The 22994-nt window shown below is 38.8% G+C and overlaps 1 protein-coding gene across 2 annotated transcripts in view; it reads right to left on the bottom strand.

The window, feature by feature from the left end:
• Positions 1-22994, bottom strand: part of SYTL5 (synaptotagmin like 5) — a 171210-nt gene that overhangs the window by 105518 nt on the left and 42698 nt on the right. For both annotated transcript variants that reach the window (XM_043895558.1, XM_043895560.1), the window contains exon 4: positions 8520-8729. In XM_043895558.1, the coding sequence (XP_043751493.1) occupies positions 8520-8729 (210 nt within the window). The remainder of the gene's footprint in view (positions 1-8519; positions 8730-22994) is intronic.

The following is a 22994-nucleotide window of genomic DNA, read 5'->3' on the forward strand; positions in this document are numbered from 1 at the left end:
AATGTCACCACATGGCATGAATATAAATAAGATCAGCTCATCACCATCATATCAGAAGTATTTCATTTTTGGGCTCCGGATCATGTTGCTTTTATCTTTGGAATCTGAGTTCAACTGAGGTGCTAATTAGAAAAACTGATCATTATGGCTGTCTTTGTGTTGGAAAGCAACTGCCTCCGCTAACATAATCATGTGGAATTTTGTAGGTCTCATTAGGATAGCCACATGAACTAACTGGCTGTGTCAGGGTCCCTTTCATTCTGTTTCTATAGAGTTAGTTTTAAAAGGAGACCAACAGCAACCAACTTGTTAGAACCAGAAGGGGCTGCAAAAAATGTCAAGGGCTGATCATCCCATTGAAGGAGGTAGCCTCCCTTTATTAGTTTTTGCTGTAATCCTTTTCAGTGCTACAGCAATTAAAGCTCTTTACTTTTACCCAATCCAAGGTAAATGACAATAAAGGTTGTGTTTTCCAACTGATTAGAGAATGAGTCACTTTCTGACTCATCTCATCTCTTAGAGGTCAGGGTGGGAATTTCAATTTTATGGTCTATTGAACATAGAGACAGCCCACTGGCACTATAGCCTTCTCTCACAACAAATTAAGGGTGTTCACTGCCAACAGAGTATCATTCATGCTTCCTCTCAAAAACCACTCCATGAATAGCAAACAGGGTACTTCCAACACTGACAGATAATCTCTGAGATCACAGACTTGTAGCTGGATTACTGGAGAAATAATGGTCTCTGTTTTCAGTTTTTAAAATGAGGAGAGATTCTGTTTCTACCAAGTGAAACACACATCTTGTAAATTTCCAGCTGCCATACAGATGCTACAACTATAAGTTGTTGCTGCCAAAGCTGGTGCTCTGGGACAACCCAGAGGGATGGGGTGGGGAAAGAGGTTGGAGAGGGGTTCAGGATGGTGGGACACATGACAACCCATGACTGATTCATGTTGATGGATGGCGAAAACCACCCCAATATTGTAACTAGTCTCCAACTAAAACAAATTAATTTTTAAAAAAGAGGTATAAGAACCACACACTGAAAGCTGTTTCTTCCTCAGAACATTGTAATGTACAAATACAGAATTTATTCTAGTAATGAGATAATAATGTAATAAACTCCTCCTCCTTAGACTATGAAACCATTGAGGGTAGTCTATGTTTTATCCATCTTTGTATCCTTATCCTCTAGTATTCCAACAGGTTATCAATAATTGTTGTAGTGAGGATGGACAGATGGGTCAAAAGACAGAGCAAGTGGATAGGTGGATAGTTGGGTTTATTAAGTTATTATCACATCAAAAAAAAAAAAAGAAGTGCAAGTAATTCTGAAGTTCTGTATTGAGGCTTTAACATCCCCTCAGGAAGACACAGACCTTTCATTTTTTCATTATTTATTCTTATATCCTTCTGACAACAACTTGTCATATCTTTCTGTGACAGCTGGAAATTTACTCTCTTCAGAGGGCAAATATATTTGGCCTGATGTGTGTGCGTGCATACGTGTATGTGTGTGTGTGTTAATTCCGAAGAAACCCACATAGGTTCCATAACTTGCTTAAGCCTGAAATGCTTTAAGTGGGGCCTTGCCATCTATTTACTCATTCCTTAGTTCATTCATTTGCCTATTCATCCATCCATCTAATCATTTAACAAATATCCATTGAGTATTTACCATAGGCATTCTTTTAAGCACTAGAACTACTTCATTGAACACTACAGATAACAGGCCCTGCTCTCATGGTTGTGAAGCTTATATTCTAGTGGAGGAATAAAGATAATAAACAAAGGAAGAAAAGTATATACCATGTAAGTATTAAGGGAAAAAAAAACAGGAAGGGATTATGTTAGTTATGTTAGGTAAGCTAACTTCTGTAACAACTTGCAAATTCCAATGAAATAACACATTAAAAGTTTCTCTATATATACATATATAACCTAATATTGATCTGACCAGATTGAGGGGACATTTTTTTATGAATTAGACCTACAGTTACCATCTATACTGACTACCAGATGAGCTGATGGCAAAACTTTCAATTAGCAATGCATGAATACACAAACCTCTTGGGTCTTGTATTGAAAAGAGTGTTTCTGTAATTACAACTGACATTTAGAAATTAAAGACAAAATTCCTCTCCCCATACAAAAGCGTGAGGCAACTCCTGATTGATTGAAAGGCTCATGAGTCACAGCCCCTAGTTACTGTTGTGTGAGCAAATGAGGGCTCATGAGGTAGAGAAGAGGTAAACAGAAATGGAATAAAAAATGAAAATGATCAAACATTAGGGATCAAATAAAATAATATGGTATAAGAAATGGAGAAATAGTTACTGAGATATTCCTTATAAGTCTTCAGACCCATTAGTAGGTCAGTCATTTGTTAAAATCCCTTTTCCTTTCTTCACTTGAAATAACAAACTTCACCTTGGCAGAGTTTGGTGGGAAAAGAACTGGGTGGAAAAACAAACACATTTTGATATTTATCCAGTCCAACTGTGCTAACACACATTCTGAACTCTTAGTGTGCGTATTTCCACTATTTATAATACAGAAAATCAATCACCTCTCTTATCTAATTGGTATATATTTTGAGACCTTGTAGGACTATTAGTATTATCCAGGAATAAATGTGATCCCAAAACAGATCCACGCTCTCAAGGACTAAGGCTCCAATTTTGAAATTAGCTTAAACCTTGATCTGATTAAGGTAATCTTGAATATTTACAGGCCTTATCCAATTTCCTTGCTAGAAAAAAAAAAGTATATTCTTAATTGATACATATTATTAAACAGAGTCTCACTAAGCTTTACAGTTTTTCAAATATGGTTGACCCTTGAATAACATGGGTATGAACTGCTTAGGTCCACTCACACATGAATTTTTACTATCCATGAGTAGTTGAATTCAAGGATATGAAAATAGTTATGGAAAGGGTAACTAAGTAGTAAATCTAGGTGAAATAATGACTATAAAATAACAATATTTTATGGGATTATGTTACAGACTGAATGTACCCCTTCCATAATAATTCATATAATGAAATGTAACCCCCAGTGCAATGGTTATTTGGATGGAGTCTTTGGAAAGTGATCACTCCCTTTATAAAAAGATTCTCCAGAGAGTTCCTTTGTCTCTTCTGCCCGGTGAGGACACAGTGGGAAGACAGCTGGCTATGAACCAGGAAGCACACTCTCACTAGACAACAAATCTGCCAGAACCCTGATCACCAGAACTGTGAAACATAAATTTCTGTTGTTTAAGAACCACCTAGTCTATGGTATTCTGTTACAGCTGCCTAAATAGACTAAGACAAATCATACAAACATACATATATGTATATATACACACACACATATACACTCAGCTATGTGTGCATATGTGTGTGCATAGATATAGATATACAAATATTTAAAATATACAATAGCACTAGGAGGGGAGAAAAGGCAATCAAAGTGTTTTTAAGTCCCGATATTGTCTTAGAAGTACCAAAACTACTAATTAATATTATATTTTAACAAGTCAAGGATGTACACTGCAATCTCTAGAGTAATCATTAGATGAGTAGTAAAAAATGTATAAATATTAGAGGAGATAAATAGAAAAATATTGCAACAACCTAAATGAAGGCAAATAAGTAGAGATAAAAGAACAGAATGCTGCTGCTGCTGCTGCTAAGTCACTTCAGTCGTGTCCGACTCTGGGCAACCCCATAGACGGCAGCCCACCAGGCTCCCCCGTCCCTGGGATTCTCCAGGCAAGAACACTGGAGTGGGTTGCCATTTCCTTCTCCAATGCATGAAAGTGAAAAGTGAAAGTGAAGTCACTCAGTCATGTCCGACTCTTAGCGACCCATGGACTGCAGCCTACCAGGCTGCTCCATCCATGGGATTTTCCAGGCAGGAGTACTGGACTGGGTTAACATTGCCTTCTCTGAAAAGAACAGAATAGATGGGACCAAAAAAAGAATAAGTAAAAGGGTGGTAAATTTTAAATAAAATATATGGGTTATGTTATTACTACAAATGGGACAAATATCCTAATTAAATGACAACTGTCAGCCTAGATTTAAAACATGCACATAGGATAATATTCCACTTATAAGAGACATACGGTAAATATATGGAAAGAAAAAAGTTGCAAGTAAAGGATAAAGAGGATTCCCCAGGCATATGCCAACCAAAAGAAAGCAACCGAGGCCATACTAATGACAAAGTAAACTTTAAAAGGAAAAAATCATAACTAGAGGTAAGGAGAGAGTTTTCACAATTATAAAGGTTTCTGTACAACTATAAAACCTCACAATTCTAAATACTTAAGCAATCAAGACTCTAAATTCAACATACACAAAGCAAATATTATCAAGTTAAAAAGGAAAATAGAAAATCCACAATCATTATTGAGAGAGATTAGTATATATTTCCCTCAATATCACATAGAATATATAGATTAAAAAATCAGTAGTGATATGGAAGGTTTGGACAACACAATTAACAAATATCATTAAAAGACAAAACTAAGATATTCAAATCAATACTGCAGAATTCATTTTTTCAAGGAAATTGGAACATTTAATAAAATTGAAGATTTTCTGGGCTGAATTTCAAAGAATGAAATCATATAGAGTATGTTTTCTGACCAAAGTGAAATAAAGCTAATTTCAATATCAAAAAGATATCAAAAATCCCCATGAAGTTAGAAATCAAAAGACAATTGTAAATAACTCAGAGCTGGAAGAAAAGGTGATAGAAATTAGAAAACAGAATGAAACCAGTATCACAAAAAATAATGGATATGAAAATGTGTGAGATGCAGCTAAACCAGTGCAAACAGGGAAATTCATATCCTTAAATGTATATGTTAGAAAAGAACAAAGGATGGAAAAAAATCAAGTATCTAAACATATGAATCAAAACACTATTAATGAAAAATTCTAAGAAAGTGAAAGAACAAGAAATGAATAACATTGAAAACAAATACGTAAAACAGAAAGAAGAAAAAGATATGAAGTGTGAGAAAAGAAGACACACTTGTGCAAAAATAAAATTTGAATGGTGCCACAGGAATTATTTTAATTAGTGAGTTTAACAAGATTTCCAAATATAAAGTTGGACTACCCAAATCAACTGCATTTCTCCATAACAATAACAATTAGAAAATAAAAAAAATTTTAAGGGTACTATTTATAATAACACAAAAATCAAATACTTGGTTTAGATCCAATGATATGTAAGATGTATCAGGAAAATTATTATATGAAATATTACTAAAAGAAATCAAAGGTAAACTAATGAAAGGGCACATAGTGTTTGTGGATCAATAGACTAAATACTGAAAGACATCAATTCTCTCCATAACTTTCTGTAGATGTAATGTAGTCCCTATAAAAACACTAGTAGGACCTGTTTTATGGAATGCTGATTCTAGATGTATTTGAAAATACCAGGGGCCAATAATAGCCAGGGCATTTTGAACAAAAACAGCAAAGTGGCAAGCCCACTAGATATAAAATTTTATAAAGCTACATTAAATTAAAATAACGTGGCATTGGTACATTACACATGTAACAGAGTAGTCAGAAATGAAACTTGTTTTGTGAAGGTGACACTGTAGAGAAGTGAAAAAATGGTCCTTTCAATGAATGTTGCTGGATCAAATGGATATTCATATTAAAATATAAAAAGGAATTTGTAACTCACAGCACATGCAAAAATCAGTTCCAAGTCGACTGTAAGTTTAAAAAGGTAATACAATAACACAAGAGATCACATGGGAGAATATTTTTATCAACTTTTACAAAAAGCTTTTTTTTTCCCCGTTAGGATACAGAAAGAAAAAACCCACTAATCTCATACAGGAAAAGATGAACAAAATGAGTTACTAAAAATCAGAGATTTCTGTTCTTCAATACACCACTGAGAGAATGAAAAGGAACATCAGAAGTTGGGAAAAAATATCTGAAACACAAGGAACCAACTTGGTTTGTACACAGAATATATGAAAAACTCCTTCACACTAGTCAGTAAAAGGCTGATAACCTAACAGAAAAAAAGGCAAGAGACCTGAACCAGCACTTCACAGAAAAGGATGTTCAAATGGTCAATCAACATATGAAGATATCCTCATTCTCATTGGTAATAAAGAAAAATACAATTAATCCACTACATACCCAACAAAATTATAAAAATGGAAAAACAAAAAACACTGTTGTAAAAATATAAAGTAACCAATATTCATGCATTGCTAGTGAAAGGATAACTTGGCACAACCACTTTGGAAAACAAATCGGTATCGTGGGGCTTCCCAGGTGGCCCAGTGGTAAAGAATCTACCTGCTAAGGTAGGAGACATGGGTTTGATCCCTGATCTGGGAAAGTCCCCTGGATGAGGAACTGGCAACCCACTCCAGTATTCTTGCTTGGGAAATCCCATGGACAGAGGAGCCTGGCGGGCTACAGTCCATAGGGTCGCAAAGAGTCAGACATAACTTAGCTACTAAACAACAACTGAAATGAAACACATGCATATATTCTATGACCCAGCAACTTTACTATGTACATATTCAATGGAAATACGTATACATATGTACCAAGAGACATGCACAAGAATATTTATAACAACACTATTTTTAAGAGGCGAAAGCTAGAAACATCCCAAATATACATCAATGATAGAATGGTATATGAATCCTTATATAGTTATAAATAGAGTGTTAACAAACACTATAGTGAAAATGAGTGAAATGAGTATAAAAGTGAAAATGAGTAGACAACTGCCAAATGCAACAAAAATGGATGTCTCACAAACATAATGGTGACCAAAAGTAGTTATGAACAAATACACACACACTGTATGAGTCAATTTAAAGTATAAAAAATTTAAATTTTTTAATATTTTAAGTATAAAATCAACAATTTAAACAATTAAAATCAATTTAAAGTATTAAAAATTCAAAGTTAACCTATGGTGCTAGCAGGATAATATTTATATCTGGAGAATAAGAAGGGACTGGTGACTGGGAGGAGGAAGAAGAAAAGCTTCTGGGGTGTCAGTAGCATTTCTACTTCGTTGCCTGAATGGTAGTTACACAGAAACTGTGATAATTTGCAAAGCTATACATGAGTGCTTCTCAAAGACATTTACTCTTTACGGGACATGTGGCAATGTTGGCAGGAATCTGTCATTGTTACCACTGCAAAAGGGAGGAGTGTTATTGGTGTCTACTGGGTAGAAGCCATGAACACTGCTAAACATCTCATAGTAGACAGGACAGGCCCTCCCTCCCCCACAAAGAACCATATTGCCAAAAATTTCAGTGATGCTGAAATTGAGAAACCCTGTTGTACACTTGTCATTTGTGTCCTTTTGTATAAGTTAACTCTAGTTAAAAACAAAAGCCATGTGCATTATGTTTTCATTAAAAAAAAAAAAAAAAAGGGTGCTAGTCTCTTTCCAAGTTTTCCTGTTCTGATTTGTTGTCCTCTAGTGGTCACTAAGAGTAGTCACTAAGAGTGGTCCTGCAAAATTGTATAGAGGCAAAACTATAATTGAGGCAAAACTATAATTGAGGAAATTCTGTCCATTATTTCCTCTGTAAGTCAATATTTGACTATACTGTAAGTAATAGTTGCTCAGTCGTGTTTAACTCTTTGCGATCCCATGGACTATAGCCCACCAGGCTCCTCTGTCCATGGGATTCTCCAGGCAAGAATACTGCAGTGGGTTGCCATTTCCTTCTCCAATTTGACAATACTGGAAGAGCCTTTATATCCAACTCTGAAATGTGAAGTAAAGGGGAGCAGAGTTGTAAAGACCCATTATTTCACACTGAGAAAAACTTTCTAAGAAGAGTTCAGGGTCTAAAAGAGCGACTTTTACATTATGTACTTGAGTCACAGATGTATCATGTTCCTTTTAAGTAGAAAGCAAAGTGCATTGCTGATACTTTTTCTGTACACGTATATGGAGAAATACCCCAAGTAAACAATTTGATTTCATGAGGAAGACAGGAAGATATCCAGAATTATTTTTGCACCTTGATTTGCAGTTTACTAAACCCAGTATTGGACTTCTCAGGCTGCACTAGTAAAGAATCCGCCTGCCAATGCAGGAGATGCAGGTTCAATCCCTGGGTTGGAAACATCCCCTGGAGGAGGGCACGGCAACCCACTCCAGTATTCTTGCCTGGAAAATTCCACAGGGTAGTAAAGAGTCGGACACGACTGAGCACACACACCCTAAGAAGCTGGGTGGAGCCAAGTGCAGCTCTAAGAAAGCTTGAGGGAAGAGACCACGTCCTGTGAGGCTTCCAACCGCATAATGTTTCTGTGTCTCAGACACACACAAATACACATCACACCCTCCCAAAGCACTACTGAACTTCTAGTGGGGCTATACTTTCAATTCTATTCTCTATCGCTACCTTTTACATATTCTTCCTCCTTGCTTCCCCCCCGTCCCCAACTCTTCAGTCATCAAAGCTGACTTTGCACACAAAGGCAAGAAACTCACGCGACTCTTGCACAGATGGTGCACCGCCAGCTGCCATCAAGGCCTGAGACCCGGCACTGGCTGCACACTCTGAGGGAGCAGGCCTGGCACGGGTCTCCCCGGTCGAATATCAAGCCCAGGTTTCTCTGACAGTGGGCACAGACCCTGGTGGTCTCTTGTTGAGTCTTCCCACTTCTGCGTTTTGCTTCCAAGAGTTCATTCTTCAGCTTCCTGGAAGGAGAGGGAAAAAAATCACTTACAAAAGAGGAGCAGAGCTATCTTTATCTAAGGGATGTGCTCACTGGGGAGACTATTTGAAAGGGTCAAGGAGTTACATTCAAGTGACTCAAAAATCCATAATTTCTTCCTCCAGAATCAATAATCCTTTGATCTCATTAGTGGAAAAATATAATGTTTGTGTCTTACTCTTGGATTTTGAAATCTTATCCAGGCACTTCTATTTGCTATTAGTATTTATTTACATTCTACTCTAACTTCTCCAGGGTGTCTTTGATACCGTAACAAGGGAGCACAACCCCAGCCTACAGGCGTGCACAATGCCATATTGTCTCCTTGCCTAGATATGAGGCAAGAGTGTGAAATCAAACTTGGCAACATGGGTGATTTCTTTAAGTCAGGGGTCCCCAACCTCCAGGATCTAATGCCTGATTATCTGAGGTAGAGCTGATATAATAATAATTGAATTAATTGCACAATGGGCTTTCCTGGTGGCTCAGATGGTAAAGAATCCGCCTGCAATGCAGGAGACCTGGGTTCCATCCCTGGGTTGGGAAGATCCCCTGGAGAAGGGTAGAGCAACCCACTCCAGTATCCTTGCCTGAAGAATTCCATGGACAGAGGAGACTGGCAGGCTACAGTCCATGGGGTCGCACAGAGTCGGAAACGACTGAGCGACTAACATTTTCACTTTAAGTGCACAATAAATGTAATATGCTTGAATCATCCCCAAACCACCCCCACACCAGGTTCATATAAAAATTTTCTTCCACGAAACTAGTCCCTGATGCCAAAAAGGTTTGGGATGGCTGCCTTAAATGAGCCAACGTGAACTTTGCTACAAAGACATTGCCCATCATTGAAGATCAAACAATTGCCACTGAGTCATGGGCTTTGCTGTTAGATATACATTTGTTTGAATCCTGGGTCCATCATGAATTACCTGTTCAAATGTAAACAATGATTTACCCACTCAACTTCAGTCTCTTCATTTCAAAAACAGGAGTAATATTTCAATGTGACCATTTTTAAGACTAAGTGGAGAAGGAAATGGCAACCCACTCCAGTATTCTTGCCTGGAGAATCCCATGGACAGAGGAGCCTGGTGGGCTACAGTCTGTGGGGTCACAAAGAGTCGGACACGACTGAACGACTTCACTTCACTTCACTTCACTTCACTTCAAGAAAATATATGGGAAGATACCAGCTTGTTTCCTGCTACACAAGTACTAAATAAATGCTATTTCTATGTCCTTTCTTTTACTATATGACATGATCTATTTATATACGCTTTAGAAAATAGCTATTCAAAAGGAATACTACTCAGCCGTTAAAAAGAATAATGCCATTTGTAGCAACATGGATGGACCTAGAGATTATACTGAGTGAAGTAAGTCAGAAAGGAAAAGACAAACACCACTTAAAGGTGGAATCTAAAGTATGATGCAAATGAATTTACTTACGAAACAGAAACAAACTCACAGGCACAGAAAACAAACAGATGGTTACCAAAAGGAAAAGGGCATTGAGGAGGGATAAATTAGGAGTTTGGTGTTAGCAGACAGAAACTATTATATATAAAATAAACAACAAGGTCCTACTATATAGCACAGGGAACTATATTCAATATCCTGTAATAATCCATAATTGAAAAGAAAACAAAGTTCTCCCTTTCTTGTCCAATTGAGCACAAATGACAAGAACACACAACACATGTTTTCTACTCCCTGATTTAGAACTTACAAAGCATCCTTGTGTCTTTTTTTCATGAACAACTGGCTCCTGAAATTGAGTGTAAGAAAAGCTCCACACAATTTACTTTTGAAAACCTGTAAAAGCTACAACTTTTAAGATGAGATGAATTCTCATTTGAAAACTTCAATTTAATTATTTGGAGAATAACAACAGACCTTTCCAGGTGGTGCAGTGGTAAAGAACCCGCCTGAAAATGCAGGAAACTCAAGAAGACACAGGTTTGAACCCTGGGTCGGGAAGATACGCTAGAACAGGAAATGGCAACCCACTCCTGTATTCTTGCCTGGAAAATCCCATGGACAGAGGAGCCTGGCAGTCCAAGGGACTTCAAAGAGTCAGATATGACTGAGTGCACACATGCGCGTGCGCGCACACACACACATACACACACACACACACACCTTTAAACACCTCAGGGCACAGGAGAAATAAAACACTGCCTAGTCACAATCTGTAACCATTCATGCAACAATCAAAGAAAAAATGACCAAAATGAGTGGAACAAAGAATAATCCTAGACCGCAGTCCTATCCTAGTAGGATAGTGGGCCAAAGAATAAGAAATTGAGAACATGGGGTATTCTAGGATACTCCAGAGACAAAAAAAAAAAAAATAAATTTTAAGATCAGGTGCCTAAAGTTTAACTACTTGATTGCTCCTTAAACTAGAGCTTGAGACCATTTGGAGAAATTATGGCCATAAAGTCAAATATTTCGATTGCATTTTTCTATATGCTCTATTCACAGGACTTTATTTAGCAATCAGCATTCACTTAGCTTCCAGTTCCAAAGTCTGAAAAGACTTGGGCTGCCACAGAAAGGACACAGAGAAGCAAGAATTTCAAGGTCCAAACACACCAGTTGGGAATTCCTAAGACAACCAGCATTAACTGTCCCACATATTCTGAGAGCAACCGCTGAGACTGTGGGGAAAGCTGAGAAGAATGCCATAGGCAGCACAAAATATTAAGCGTGTTGACTGAAAAAAATGGATAACCTAAAAATTGAGAATTGTTTTATTTGGCAGACTTGCTGAGGACTGAAGCCTGGGAGACCGCCCTTCAGGTATAGCTCTGAGGGACTGCTCAGAAGAAGTAAGAGAGGAGTCAGGATACATAGGAGTTTTGCAACAAGGAGTAGGAACATCAAAAATTACCAACAAGTACGGAAAACCAACCAGAAGCTCAAGATAATGAATTTAGCCCTTTTCTGTGTGTGGGAAGAGGCAAGAGTCTGGGCTCATGGAAATCATTCTTTGATTTGCAGCTCAGTTATTTATGGCCAGTATCCTGTTCTTTCCCATCCTGAGTCCCCTCAGGGTGCACCTTAGGGAGGCTGCAGTGACTTGATGGTTACAACATCCCTTTGTTTGTTGATATGGCAGGCAACCTTTTTCACTCACAAGCTGCTTACAGATGTTTCAAATCTTTGAGAAACTGACCTAATTCAATCATTAGTGGGTTGCCATTTCTTTCTCCAGGGGATCTTCCCAACCCAGGGATCAAACCCATGTCTCCTGCACTGGCAGGTGAATTCTTTACCGCTAAGCCACCAGGGAAATTCCATCATACCTAGGATAATTTCACCGTAAGTGGACACAAGCATTTCTCAAGAAGAGGAGAAAGGGTAATGAGAGAGTAAAGGGTAAAGGGACGGTAGTTGTAGTCAGAAAAAGAAACTGTGCAACTGGAGACATTGTATGAAGGAGAAAGGGAAGTACAGGGAGCTAGAAGAGGGGAATAGGATGGAAGATTTCTCTTTCCTCTGCTTCACTGGCCACCACTCACAAAGCAAGGTCGATCTCATTTGGTTCCTGCACTGCTGGCCCAGTCTCAGGAAAAGTATCTGAGGAAGATGGGTTTCTGGGCTGTAAGCACAGAATCTGTTCATCTTTCTTATCCACATAAGCTAGAATTGCTTCTAGTTCCAAGTAACAGGCTTAAATATTTGGTGTAATTTTTCTCCCACAAGGGTTTCCCTTGTAGCTCAGAACCATAAAGAATCTGCCTGCAATGCAGAAGGCCTGGGTTTGATCACTGGGTCAGGAAGATCCCCTGGAGAAAGGAATGGCTACCTACTCCAGTATTCTTGCCTGGAGAATTCCATGGACAGAGGAGCCTGGCAGGCTACAGTCCATAGGGTCTCAAAGAGTAGGATGCAACTGAGCGATTAACACTTTCACTTTCTTCCCCACATAGAAGAAATCCAGAATTAGGCACTTGTTTGTATTAGTTCAACTGAAAAGTCAGGTCATTAAAGAATCACTTCATTCTGATGATCCCCTATCTTCAAAGCATGGCTCATCATTCTTATGCAAAATGGTTAGGCAGCTTCAGTAGTGCATCAGTAGAGTTTAAGGCAGGAAGAATAGGGAGGGCATGTCAGTTATACCTGTATCTTACAGTTATACCTGTATCTAAACAGAAAAGCAAAAGTTGATGCAGAAGTCCTCCAATGAAGAAGGACTTCCCTTAGGTTCACTTGACCAGACAGTGTCACAACATTACCATTAGCTGCAAGGGAGGCTGGGTAGGTGGAACAAGCTGGAACTGTAGATACCGCCCTCTTGACATTAGATGAGGTCAAGTGACTCCCACTGGTGCATGAACTGTGATATGTGACTCCAGGTAAAAGCTTTAAGAGCAAATCACCAGGTTACCACAATCCTTCTTCTTTGCATGAAGAATGGCAATGTCCCAAATAGTGTCTGCCTTGTAAGTTTGAGTCCTGGTCTGAGGATGCCATGAAGTAGAGTCCCTAGCCACTCAGTTATGGACGTGGAACATGAGAGAGAAATAAACCTTCATTGTTTTAAACCACTAAGAATTTGAAACTGTTCTTAGAACATCACTTAGCCTACCCTAAATGATAAACATACAGCCTAGGAAGTTCCTTGGTGGTGCAGTGGGTAAGGAATCTGCCTGCCAATGCAGGAGAGACGGGTTCGAACCCTGGTCCATGAAGATTCCACATGCCATGTAGCAACTAAGCCTGTGTGCACAGTCACTGAAGCTTGCACACTCCAGGCCCCTTCAACAGCAACTACTGAGCCCGAGATCTGCAACTAGAGAGTAGCCCCCACTGGCCACAACTAGAGAAAGCCCACACAAATGCAAGGAAGACCCGGCACAGACAAAAGTAAATAAATAAATAATCTTTTTTATTTCTTTTTATTTATTTTTTAAAAATAATCTTTTTTAAATAAGCCTAGTTTCTTCATCTGGCTGGCTTTCACATATTCTTTTATTTCAGCTTTACTGCTGCCTACCCAGAGTGACTTTCTCTGATTACCAAATCTACTGCAGATTCCTGTCTTATTCACATTCAGAGAACTGTGTTCTTTCTCTTCACAGAACTTACCATAGTTCTTAATTGTACTTTTTTTTTTTTTTAAACTGGTTTCATGCTTGTCTTGCGAACTCCTCTGGAATTTCCACGAGGGCAAGACTGCATCTGTTTTGTTCAACTTTTCATTTTATAGCATCTAAGCAGTGCCAGGAACATAATAGCTATCATTTAATTGAATGAAAAAAAGAGAGCATAAGGGAAAGCTGGTGAGTGACACAGAAAGAAGATAGGAAGAAGGGAAAAAGGAAGGGAATGGGGCGGGAGGGAGGAAATCTCAGCCATACTAGGTATTACTGGACATTCCACTTAATCTCTCCAGGTCTCAGTACTTCAACTTCAAAATGAAGATACCGATTCCTTTCCTATCTTCCTCAAGGGTCGTTGTGAGAACCAGAGACAATTAAGTATGGTAATCTGTTTCGGATCCAACCAGTCCACCCTAAAGGAGATCAGTCCTGGGTGTTCATTGGAAGGACTGATGTTGAAGCTGAAACTCCAATACTTTGGCCACCTGATGCGAAGAGCTGACTCATTTGAAAAGACTCTGATGCTGGGAAAGAGTGAGGGCAGGAGGAGAAGGGGACAACAGAGGATAAGATGGTTGGATGGCATCACCAACTCAACGGACATGGGTTTGGGTGGACTCCGGGAGTTGGTGATGGATAGGGAGGCCTGGCGTGCTGCAGTTCGTGGGGTCGCAAGGAGTCAGACACAATTGAGCGACTGAACTGAACTGAATGTGTTTCGGGAATTATAGAGGAGTTTACAATGTGAACCCATTATTATTATTTTTTAAAGAGAGAATGTGAAGAGAAAAATGTACAATGTTAAATTTCCTGAGAATAAAATCAAATTAAAATTGGCCCAAACTGATATCAGACATACTTTGAAAAAGTTAGCCTGGGAAAACTACAGTAAGGATTTCTAGAACTTTTCCATCTTCCTTAATCTTGTTTGTACACTTTTGATCAGAAAGCAAAACTTTTGATTCTTTAAAATATTAAAATTCTCACCATTTCCTCTCTTTGTTCTCATTTGGAAACAAAAACAAAGAGTACTGGATAGGTATAAAAAAAGTGTAGTAGACATAAATATGGCCCCAAATCAACTGTTGAAAAGTAATGAAGATACAAAGAAAAAAAATGTTATGAAAAAGATATTTCTCAGACATAAAAAAGAATAATGTCATTTGCAGCAACATGGATGGGTCTTATCCCCTACTGATTATCATACTAAGTGAAGTCAGACAAATACTAGATATCCCTTACATGTGGAATCATAAAAAATGATACAAATGAACCTATTTACAAAACAGAAATACACTGATCAACATAGAAAACAATCTCATGGCTACCAAAGGGGAAAGTAGGGGTAAGGGGAGATAACGTAGAACCTCAGATTAACAGATAGTCACTATTATATATAGAAAATAAACAACAAGGGGCAACTGAATAGCATAGGAAACTATATTCAGATTATCTTATAATAACCTATAGTGGAAGAAAATCTGAAAAAGAATAGATATACATTATACATGTATACCTGAATCACTTTGCTATTAATAAATGGAATACTGCCTGCCATATCAGTCAAAAAAAAAAAAAAAGGTTGTCACAGTCATCAGTGATTGTAGCCACCACAGAAGGTGAGCAGGTAGACACTGTATACTTGAAATTAACATATTATATATCAGCTACACTTCTTTTTTTTTTTTTTAAGGGAATACACAGAAAAAAAGAAAAAAAAGATGCTGAAAACATTTAATTCCAGCTAAGGCCAATTCTCCACTTAAGATAAACTCAGGGTGCCTTTGTATTTTAAAAACATCAGTTCATTCTTTAGGTTTGCTTGTTGCTACATAGATAAATGTGTATTAATGTGTGAATTGATGACTTATATGTAGAAATCCTAAATATTACAGAGGCCAACAGTCTCAACTGTCATTGAATGACAATATTTTCATTTCTATATTCCAGTGATATACTGAATTCAATTTATTCTATCCCATAATCAAAACTGTACAATGCAGTACAAAGAGTGCTTGCTTTATCATGGCATAGACACATTGCTTTCAAATCAGGAACTGCTTTCATTAAAATTCCTGTCACATGTGTCTGTGGTGTTGCTTTTCTTTTGCTACCCTGTTTAGACCCAATTGTGCTGAACACTATTTTGCATCAAATAAGCTAGGAATTCTAGAAGGGAAGCAATTAACTGCCTGGAAGAGGAAGCAATAGAAGCTTCACAAAGCTTCTTTGATTCCTTGATGCCTTTCAGCAATCCACAGTTTCATCTAGCAGAGCATATCAAGGCTTGAGAAAAATACTGAGCAAGCGAGAACTATACAGTGGTTCATAGCATAAGGCTCCAAAGTCAGACTCCCTGGGTTCAAATCCTGGCCTTGCCCCTTATTTCCCTTGAGATTTAAAAAAAAATTTTTAGCCTCTCTGCATCTCGAGACGTTTTAAAAAGACTTAACTTCTCTCTGTCTCAAAATATTCCCTCTGTTTTAAAAAAAATTCATAGTAATTACAATCTCATGGGGTTGTTGTGAGCATTAAATAAGATGATGCTATCATGAACAAAACTATAATGTAAAGCACAGCATGGCACATAGTAGTTGTGGAAGAGACCATTCCAGTATTCATCTCCTAATATGTGTTCTCCATTTTTCTATTAGTGGAATGTCTAGCTAGGCTCGTGGCCACTCAAAGACTACATTTCCCAGGATGCCTTGCAGTTAGTTTTGCCATGAGACCAAATATTAGCCAATATGATATGATCAGAAATGATACAAGTAACCTCTAGGTCATGTCCCTAATGGAAAAGGGGTATCCCTGTCCCACGAACCCTTCTTCCCTGCCAGAAGCTAGGATGAGAATATAGGGGTGAGTCATCTTGGAAGAAGAGCCAAACTTTCAAGATGGTAGAACTACAAAAGACAAGGCACCTAGATCCATGCAATAATGGAGCCACCATTACAACATCACAAAGCTGCCAACCAATTCAGACTTTCCTGTTAGAGAGCAATGTACTTCCATCTTGTGTAAGTCGTAATTAAAACATGTCTCTGTCACCCACAGACAAACTTATCTCCCAACAAATAAAGGAAGAACTCAGCAGATGTTAGCTCTTTTTATTATTGTCCACTTGCACAGATGTTGCTACTAGGTTTTGCTTCAGCCTCTGCTGCAGAGCCTACCAGCTAAATCCTTGTCTAGAGCTAGAGTTTCATATTCCTTTAAGAGAACAAAACAATGGTGACTGACAAAAAATACTGTCAAACCAAAAACAATGAAAAAAAAAAAGCACTTGAAATAATAAATGTGGGCAGAATAATGTCACAGCAGCCTGATGCCAATGGCTGCATGCCTCCTGCACTCCTGACTTTTTCATTTTGATTGTAGGCCTATGCGTGTGGCATCTATTATTAAAACCTAACCATCACAACACTTAGTCACTATAATGACAGGCACTCTGCTTTAAGTGTCACGCCCATAAACGTTGACAATGACCCATGAAAAAGACATTATGATTCCGATTTTTACAGATAAAAAAGTGGAATCTCAGAGAAGAAACATCACAGGGCTATTAAGTGGTGCACTCAAGATTCAGAACCAGAGTTTTATATTCCCAAATCTGTACTTTTGCCCACACAAGACTCCCCTCATTGCCTCTCAATTTATTAAAATACTGTGGCTCAGAATGAACACTGGGAATACTAACAATTGGTATCGTTTTCCCAGCTGTAAAAAGCCAGACTGAACATATTTGAAGTAAAGACTCAAACATGAAGGGTTTCTCCTATCTGCCCGCCGAACAATATGTGCCCAAGTTGCCTCTTATCACAGAATCTCTCCTGGCAAACATTCTCCAACAGAGCTGCTCCTCATCAAATACCACTATAAACTTTATTATGCTTTTGATTAATTTGCAAGTCAATGGCTATTAAAAAGAATCCAGACCATCCAAGAATGAGGGGAAAGTTTCACTCAGAGAGAAGGCTACTTGAGAGAACATAAATAAGGAACAGAATTGAAAGAACTCTTGTCTAGATAAAGAAATCTTGCCATCTATGTCAATTTACTGGGTTTAGAAACTGTCTCACAAATTCCCTGCTGATCCAGAGGTTAGGATTCTCTGCTTTCAGTGCTGAGGGCCCAGGTTCAATCACTGGTCAGGGAACTAACATCATTCGATCTGTACAGTGCAGCCAAACAACAGCAACAACCAAATTGTCTCAAGGCAAGAGGGCACCGTGCAATCTGGGATGACACGCCAAGCACTTCCCAGTGGTAGAAACACTTGGCTCATAGGAACAAACCAGGAGATCTCACAAAACCATGTGGACAGAGGCAAGTATTTATTATCAATAGTCTTAAAATCATAGCCAAAATTGATCTCATGTATAATTATCAAACCTAGTCTTCAACCTGGGAACACCTTACAAAATATCATCAAAATTTCCTGGCCTGACAAGGAACAAGAATGTATGTATTCCAGAAATCTGAAACCCAAAGGATACCCTTTCGTGAGTATCAAAAACAGTAGAAAGATGTTCATCATCGCTAATTATAAGAAACGCAAATCAAAACTACAATGAGGTACCACCTCACACCATTAAGAAAAGTCTATAAACAATAAACACTGGAGAAGATGCGGAGAAAAGGGAACCCTCTTAGACTATTGGTAGTAACGTAGTTGGTGCAGCCACTATGGAAAACAGTACAGAGATGTCTCAGAAAACTAAAAATAGAAATACCACATGATCCAGTAATCCCAGCACTGGGCATATATCCAGACAAAACTGTAACTTGAAAAGATCCATGTACCCCTATATTCGTAGCAGTTTTTGTCGGGAGCCACCGGGATGCACCCAGTCCAAGACAAGGTCATGGGACGAGAGAGGAACCTGCAAGGCAGCTCTTCTTCACATGGGGCTGTCCCGGGGGCCCATATGTCCCCTCCGGAGCTGCCAGGGCGAGAAAGGAACCTGCAAGGCAGCTCTTCCCCTCGAGGTTGTCCCGGGGACAAGGTCACGGGATGAGAAAGGAATCTACAAGGCAGCTCTTCCCCTGGAGGTTGTTCCAGGGGCCCGGTATGTCCCTTTCTTCCTTCTGTCTCACTGTTGTTGGGCTTTCTATTAATTTTTGGAAATATAATATGTAGTAATAAGGCCTTACTGGAAAAGTCCAAACCTTTTTGGAAATGCTCATGATTGCTCTGGCTCAGGACATGACCATAAACATCAAGTCAAAAAGGAAAAGGCCACAGGTATAGTTTGGCTGCTTGCTTAAAAGATTATAATGTTCTAGAGTAGAAAAGAGTAGAGGTATTTAGATTTAGAAGTAGATATACTGCTTTAGTTTATTTGCTCCTTGGTTGAAAGGGTTTTCATTATTGCTATTTCCTTGTTGCTATTTGTTCATTGTTTCTCTTTCTTTAAACAACATGGGATATTATGGGTATTTTTGTAAAATTAGAAAATGGAGTATATAGGATTTCAATAGAAGATTTATATTAACCAGCTTCACTGTCATTATCTCACTATTAATAGAGGTGTTTTGCTGCTTTAGAGGTGTTTTTGCTGTTTAATAGTTAATCATTGTAAATTGAGATTTTGTGGTTTCAGGTAAAGAAAAATATCAGGTTTTTCTCATGGTACTATTCTCAGAAATGTCAAACATGTTACTGTGACCCTTCCCATGTATTGTTTTATTGTCCAAAGAATTTACACTATACCTGAGATTTGTGGAACATTGTTTTTGTTAGAGTGAGAATGTTAGGCCATTGAGTCAAGAAGACTATGTACAGGACATTCAAGTATAAACCCTGTAATTGGAAACGTTCTAGATGAATGCATAGGGAGAAAACATGGGAAAAAAATATTGACGGAAGCACAAACCAATATCTGATGTAATTAGTGGTGACTTAAGGTGGAGGTAACGTTCATTCTATAAAAACTGAGCTATCCTAAAAATAAAAAAAAAAAAAGCTGCTTCTTCTATGCAACGTCTGTGTGTGTCTGTCTGTCTGTCTGTCTTCTTCCTCGCCGACGCCACTCATCCCTTGGGTATTCCTGGTCCTGCCGAGGCTGGACCTCGGCAAGTTTTATTTATGGAGCCAAGACATGGAAACAACTTAAATGTCTATCAGCAGATGAATGGATAAAGAAGATATAGTACATATATTCAATGGAGTATTACTCAGCCATTAAAAGGACTAAATAATATTATTTGCAGCAACATGGATGGAAACCAGATCACCATATGAAGTGAAGTAAGTCAGAAAGCAAAAGACAAATGTCTCATCACTTATTTATGGAATCTAACTGAAACTCCAATACTTTGGCCACCTGATGCGAAGAGCTGACTCATTGGAAAAGACCCTGATGCTGGGAAAGATTGAGGGCAGGAGGAGAAGGGGACGACAGAGGATGAGATGGTTGGATGGCATCATCGACTTGATGGATATGGGTTTGGGTGGACTTCAGGAGTTGGTGATGGACAGGGAAGCCTGGCGTGCTGCAGTTCATGGGGTCACAGAGTCGGACATGACTGAGTGACTGGACTGAACTGAACTGAAAATATGACAAAAATGAACTTATCTACAAAACAGCCACACCATAGTGTGGCTGCGGTCCATGGAGTTGCAAAGAGTCAGACATGACTGGACGACTGAACGCCTGACTGGCAAGAATACACAGAAGAACTATATAAAAAAGATCTAAATGACCCATGCAACATCGATAGTGTGATCACTCACCTAGAGCCAGATATCCTGGAGTGTGAAGTCAAGTGAGCCTTTAGAAAGTATTATTACGAAAAAATCTAGTGGAGGTGATGGAATTTCAGCAGAGCTATTTAAAATAACATTGTTAAAGTGCTGTGCTCAATATGCCCGCAAAGTTGGAAAACTCAGCAATGGCCACAGGAACGGAAAGGGTCAGTTTTCACTCCAATTCCAAAGAACGACAATGCCAAAGAATGTTTAAACTACTGTACATTTGCACTCATTTCACACGCTAGCAAGGTCACGCTCAAAATGCTCCTAGCTAGGCTTCAACAGTATGTGAATGGAGAACTTCCAGATGTTCAAGCTGGATGTAGAAAAGGCAGAGGAACCAGAGATCAAATTGCCAACATCTGTTGGATCACAGAAAAAGCCAGGGAATTGTAGAAAAACATCTACTTCTGCTTTATTGAATATGCGAAAGCCTTTGACTGCATTAGTCAGTTAGTCCAGTCACTCAGTCATGTCAGACTCTTTGCAACCCTATGGGATGCAACATGCCAGGCTGCCCTGTCCATCACCAACTCCTGGAGCTTACTCAAACTCATGTCCATCGAGTCTGTGATACCATCGAACCATCTGATCCTCTGTCGTCCCCTTCTCCTCCTGCCTTTAATCTTTCCCAGCATCAGTGTCTTTTCCAATGAGTCAGTTCTTTGCATCAGGGGGCAAAAGTATTGGAGCTTCAACTTCAGCATCAGTCTTTCCAATGAATATTCAGGACTGATTTCCTTTAGGATTGATTGATTGGATCTCCTTGCACCCCAAGGGACTCTCAAGAATCTTCTCCAGCACCACAGTTCAAAACCATCAATTATTTGGTGCTCAGCTTTTTTAAAAATTAATTTATATATTATAATTGAAGGTTAATTACTTTACAATTAGAAGGAGACATACGGCAGTTCTGCAAGCTCCCAAAATGATTCTTGGTCATCTTGCAGTGTGGCTGCAGGTGTCTTGTTGATTCAGTTCAGTTCAGTCACTTAGTCATGTCCGACTCCTTGCAACCCCATGGACTGCAGCACACCAGGCTTCCCAGTCCATCACCAGTTGCCAGAGCTTGCTCAAACTCATGTCCATCGAGTCAGTGATGCCATCCAACCTTCTCCTCCTGCTTTTAATCTTTCCCAGCATCAGGGTCTTTCCCAATGAGTCAGTTCTTCACATCAGGTGGCCAAAATGTTGGAGTTTCAACTTCAGCATCAGTCCTTCCAATGAATATTCAAGACTGATTTCCCTTATTGGGAGTTCACTGGTTGGAACTCGTTGCAGTCCAAGAGATTCTCAAGAGTCTTCTCCAACTCCACAGTTCAAAAGCATCAATTCTTCTGCATTCAGCTTTCTTTATGGCCGAACTATCACAACCATATATGACTACTGAAAAAACCATAGCTTTGACTAGACGGACCTTTGTAGGCAAAGTAATGTCTCTGCTTTTTAATATGCTGCCTAGGTTGGTCATAGCTTTACTTCTAAGGAGCAAATGTCCTTTAACTTCATGGCTGCAGTCACCATCTGCAGTGATTCTGGAGCCCAGAAAAATAAAGTCTCTCCCTGTTTCCATTGTTTCTCCATATATTTGCCATAGAGTGATGGGACCAGATGCAATGAAATTAGTTCTTTGAATGTTGAGTTTTAAGAAGCTCTTTCATTCTCCTCTTTCACTTTCATCAGGAGGCTCTTTAGTTTCTCTTCACTTTCTGCCATAAAGGTGGTATTGGCTATGTATCTAAGGTTATTGAAATATTTCTCCCAACAATCTTGATTCCAGCTTGTGCTTCATCCAGCCCAGCATTTTGCATGATGTACTCTGTATATAAGTTAAATAAGCAGGGTGACAATATACAGCCTTGATATACTCCTTTCCTGATTTGGAACCAGTCTGTTGTTCCATGTCCAGTTCTAAGTGTTGCTTCTTGACCTGCATACAGATTTTTCAGGAGGCATGTGAGGTAGTCTGGTATTCCCATCTCTTGAAGAATTTTCCACAGTTTGGTGTGATCTACACAGTCAAAGGCTTTAGCATAGTCAATAAAGCAGAAGTAGATGTTTTGCTGGAATCCTCCTGCTTTTTCAATGATCTAATGGATGTTGGCAATTTGATCTCTGGTATCTCTGCCTTTTCTAAATCCAGCTTGAACATCTGGAAGTTCATGGTTCACATATTGGTGAAGTCCGACTTGGAGCATTTTGAGCATTACTTTGCTAGTGTGTGAGATGAGTGCAATTGTGCAATAGTTTGAACATTCTTTAGCATTGCCTTTGTTTGGGATTGGAATGAAAACTGACCTGTTCCAGTCCTGTGCCACTGCTGTGTTTTCCAGATTTGCTGGCATATTGAATGTACCATTTTCACAGCATCATC

Source organism: Cervus elaphus, chromosome X (assembly GCF_910594005.1).
Source record: "Cervus elaphus chromosome X, mCerEla1.1, whole genome shotgun sequence".
In the NCBI taxonomy this organism is placed as follows: Eukaryota; Metazoa; Chordata; class Mammalia; order Artiodactyla; family Cervidae; genus Cervus; species Cervus elaphus.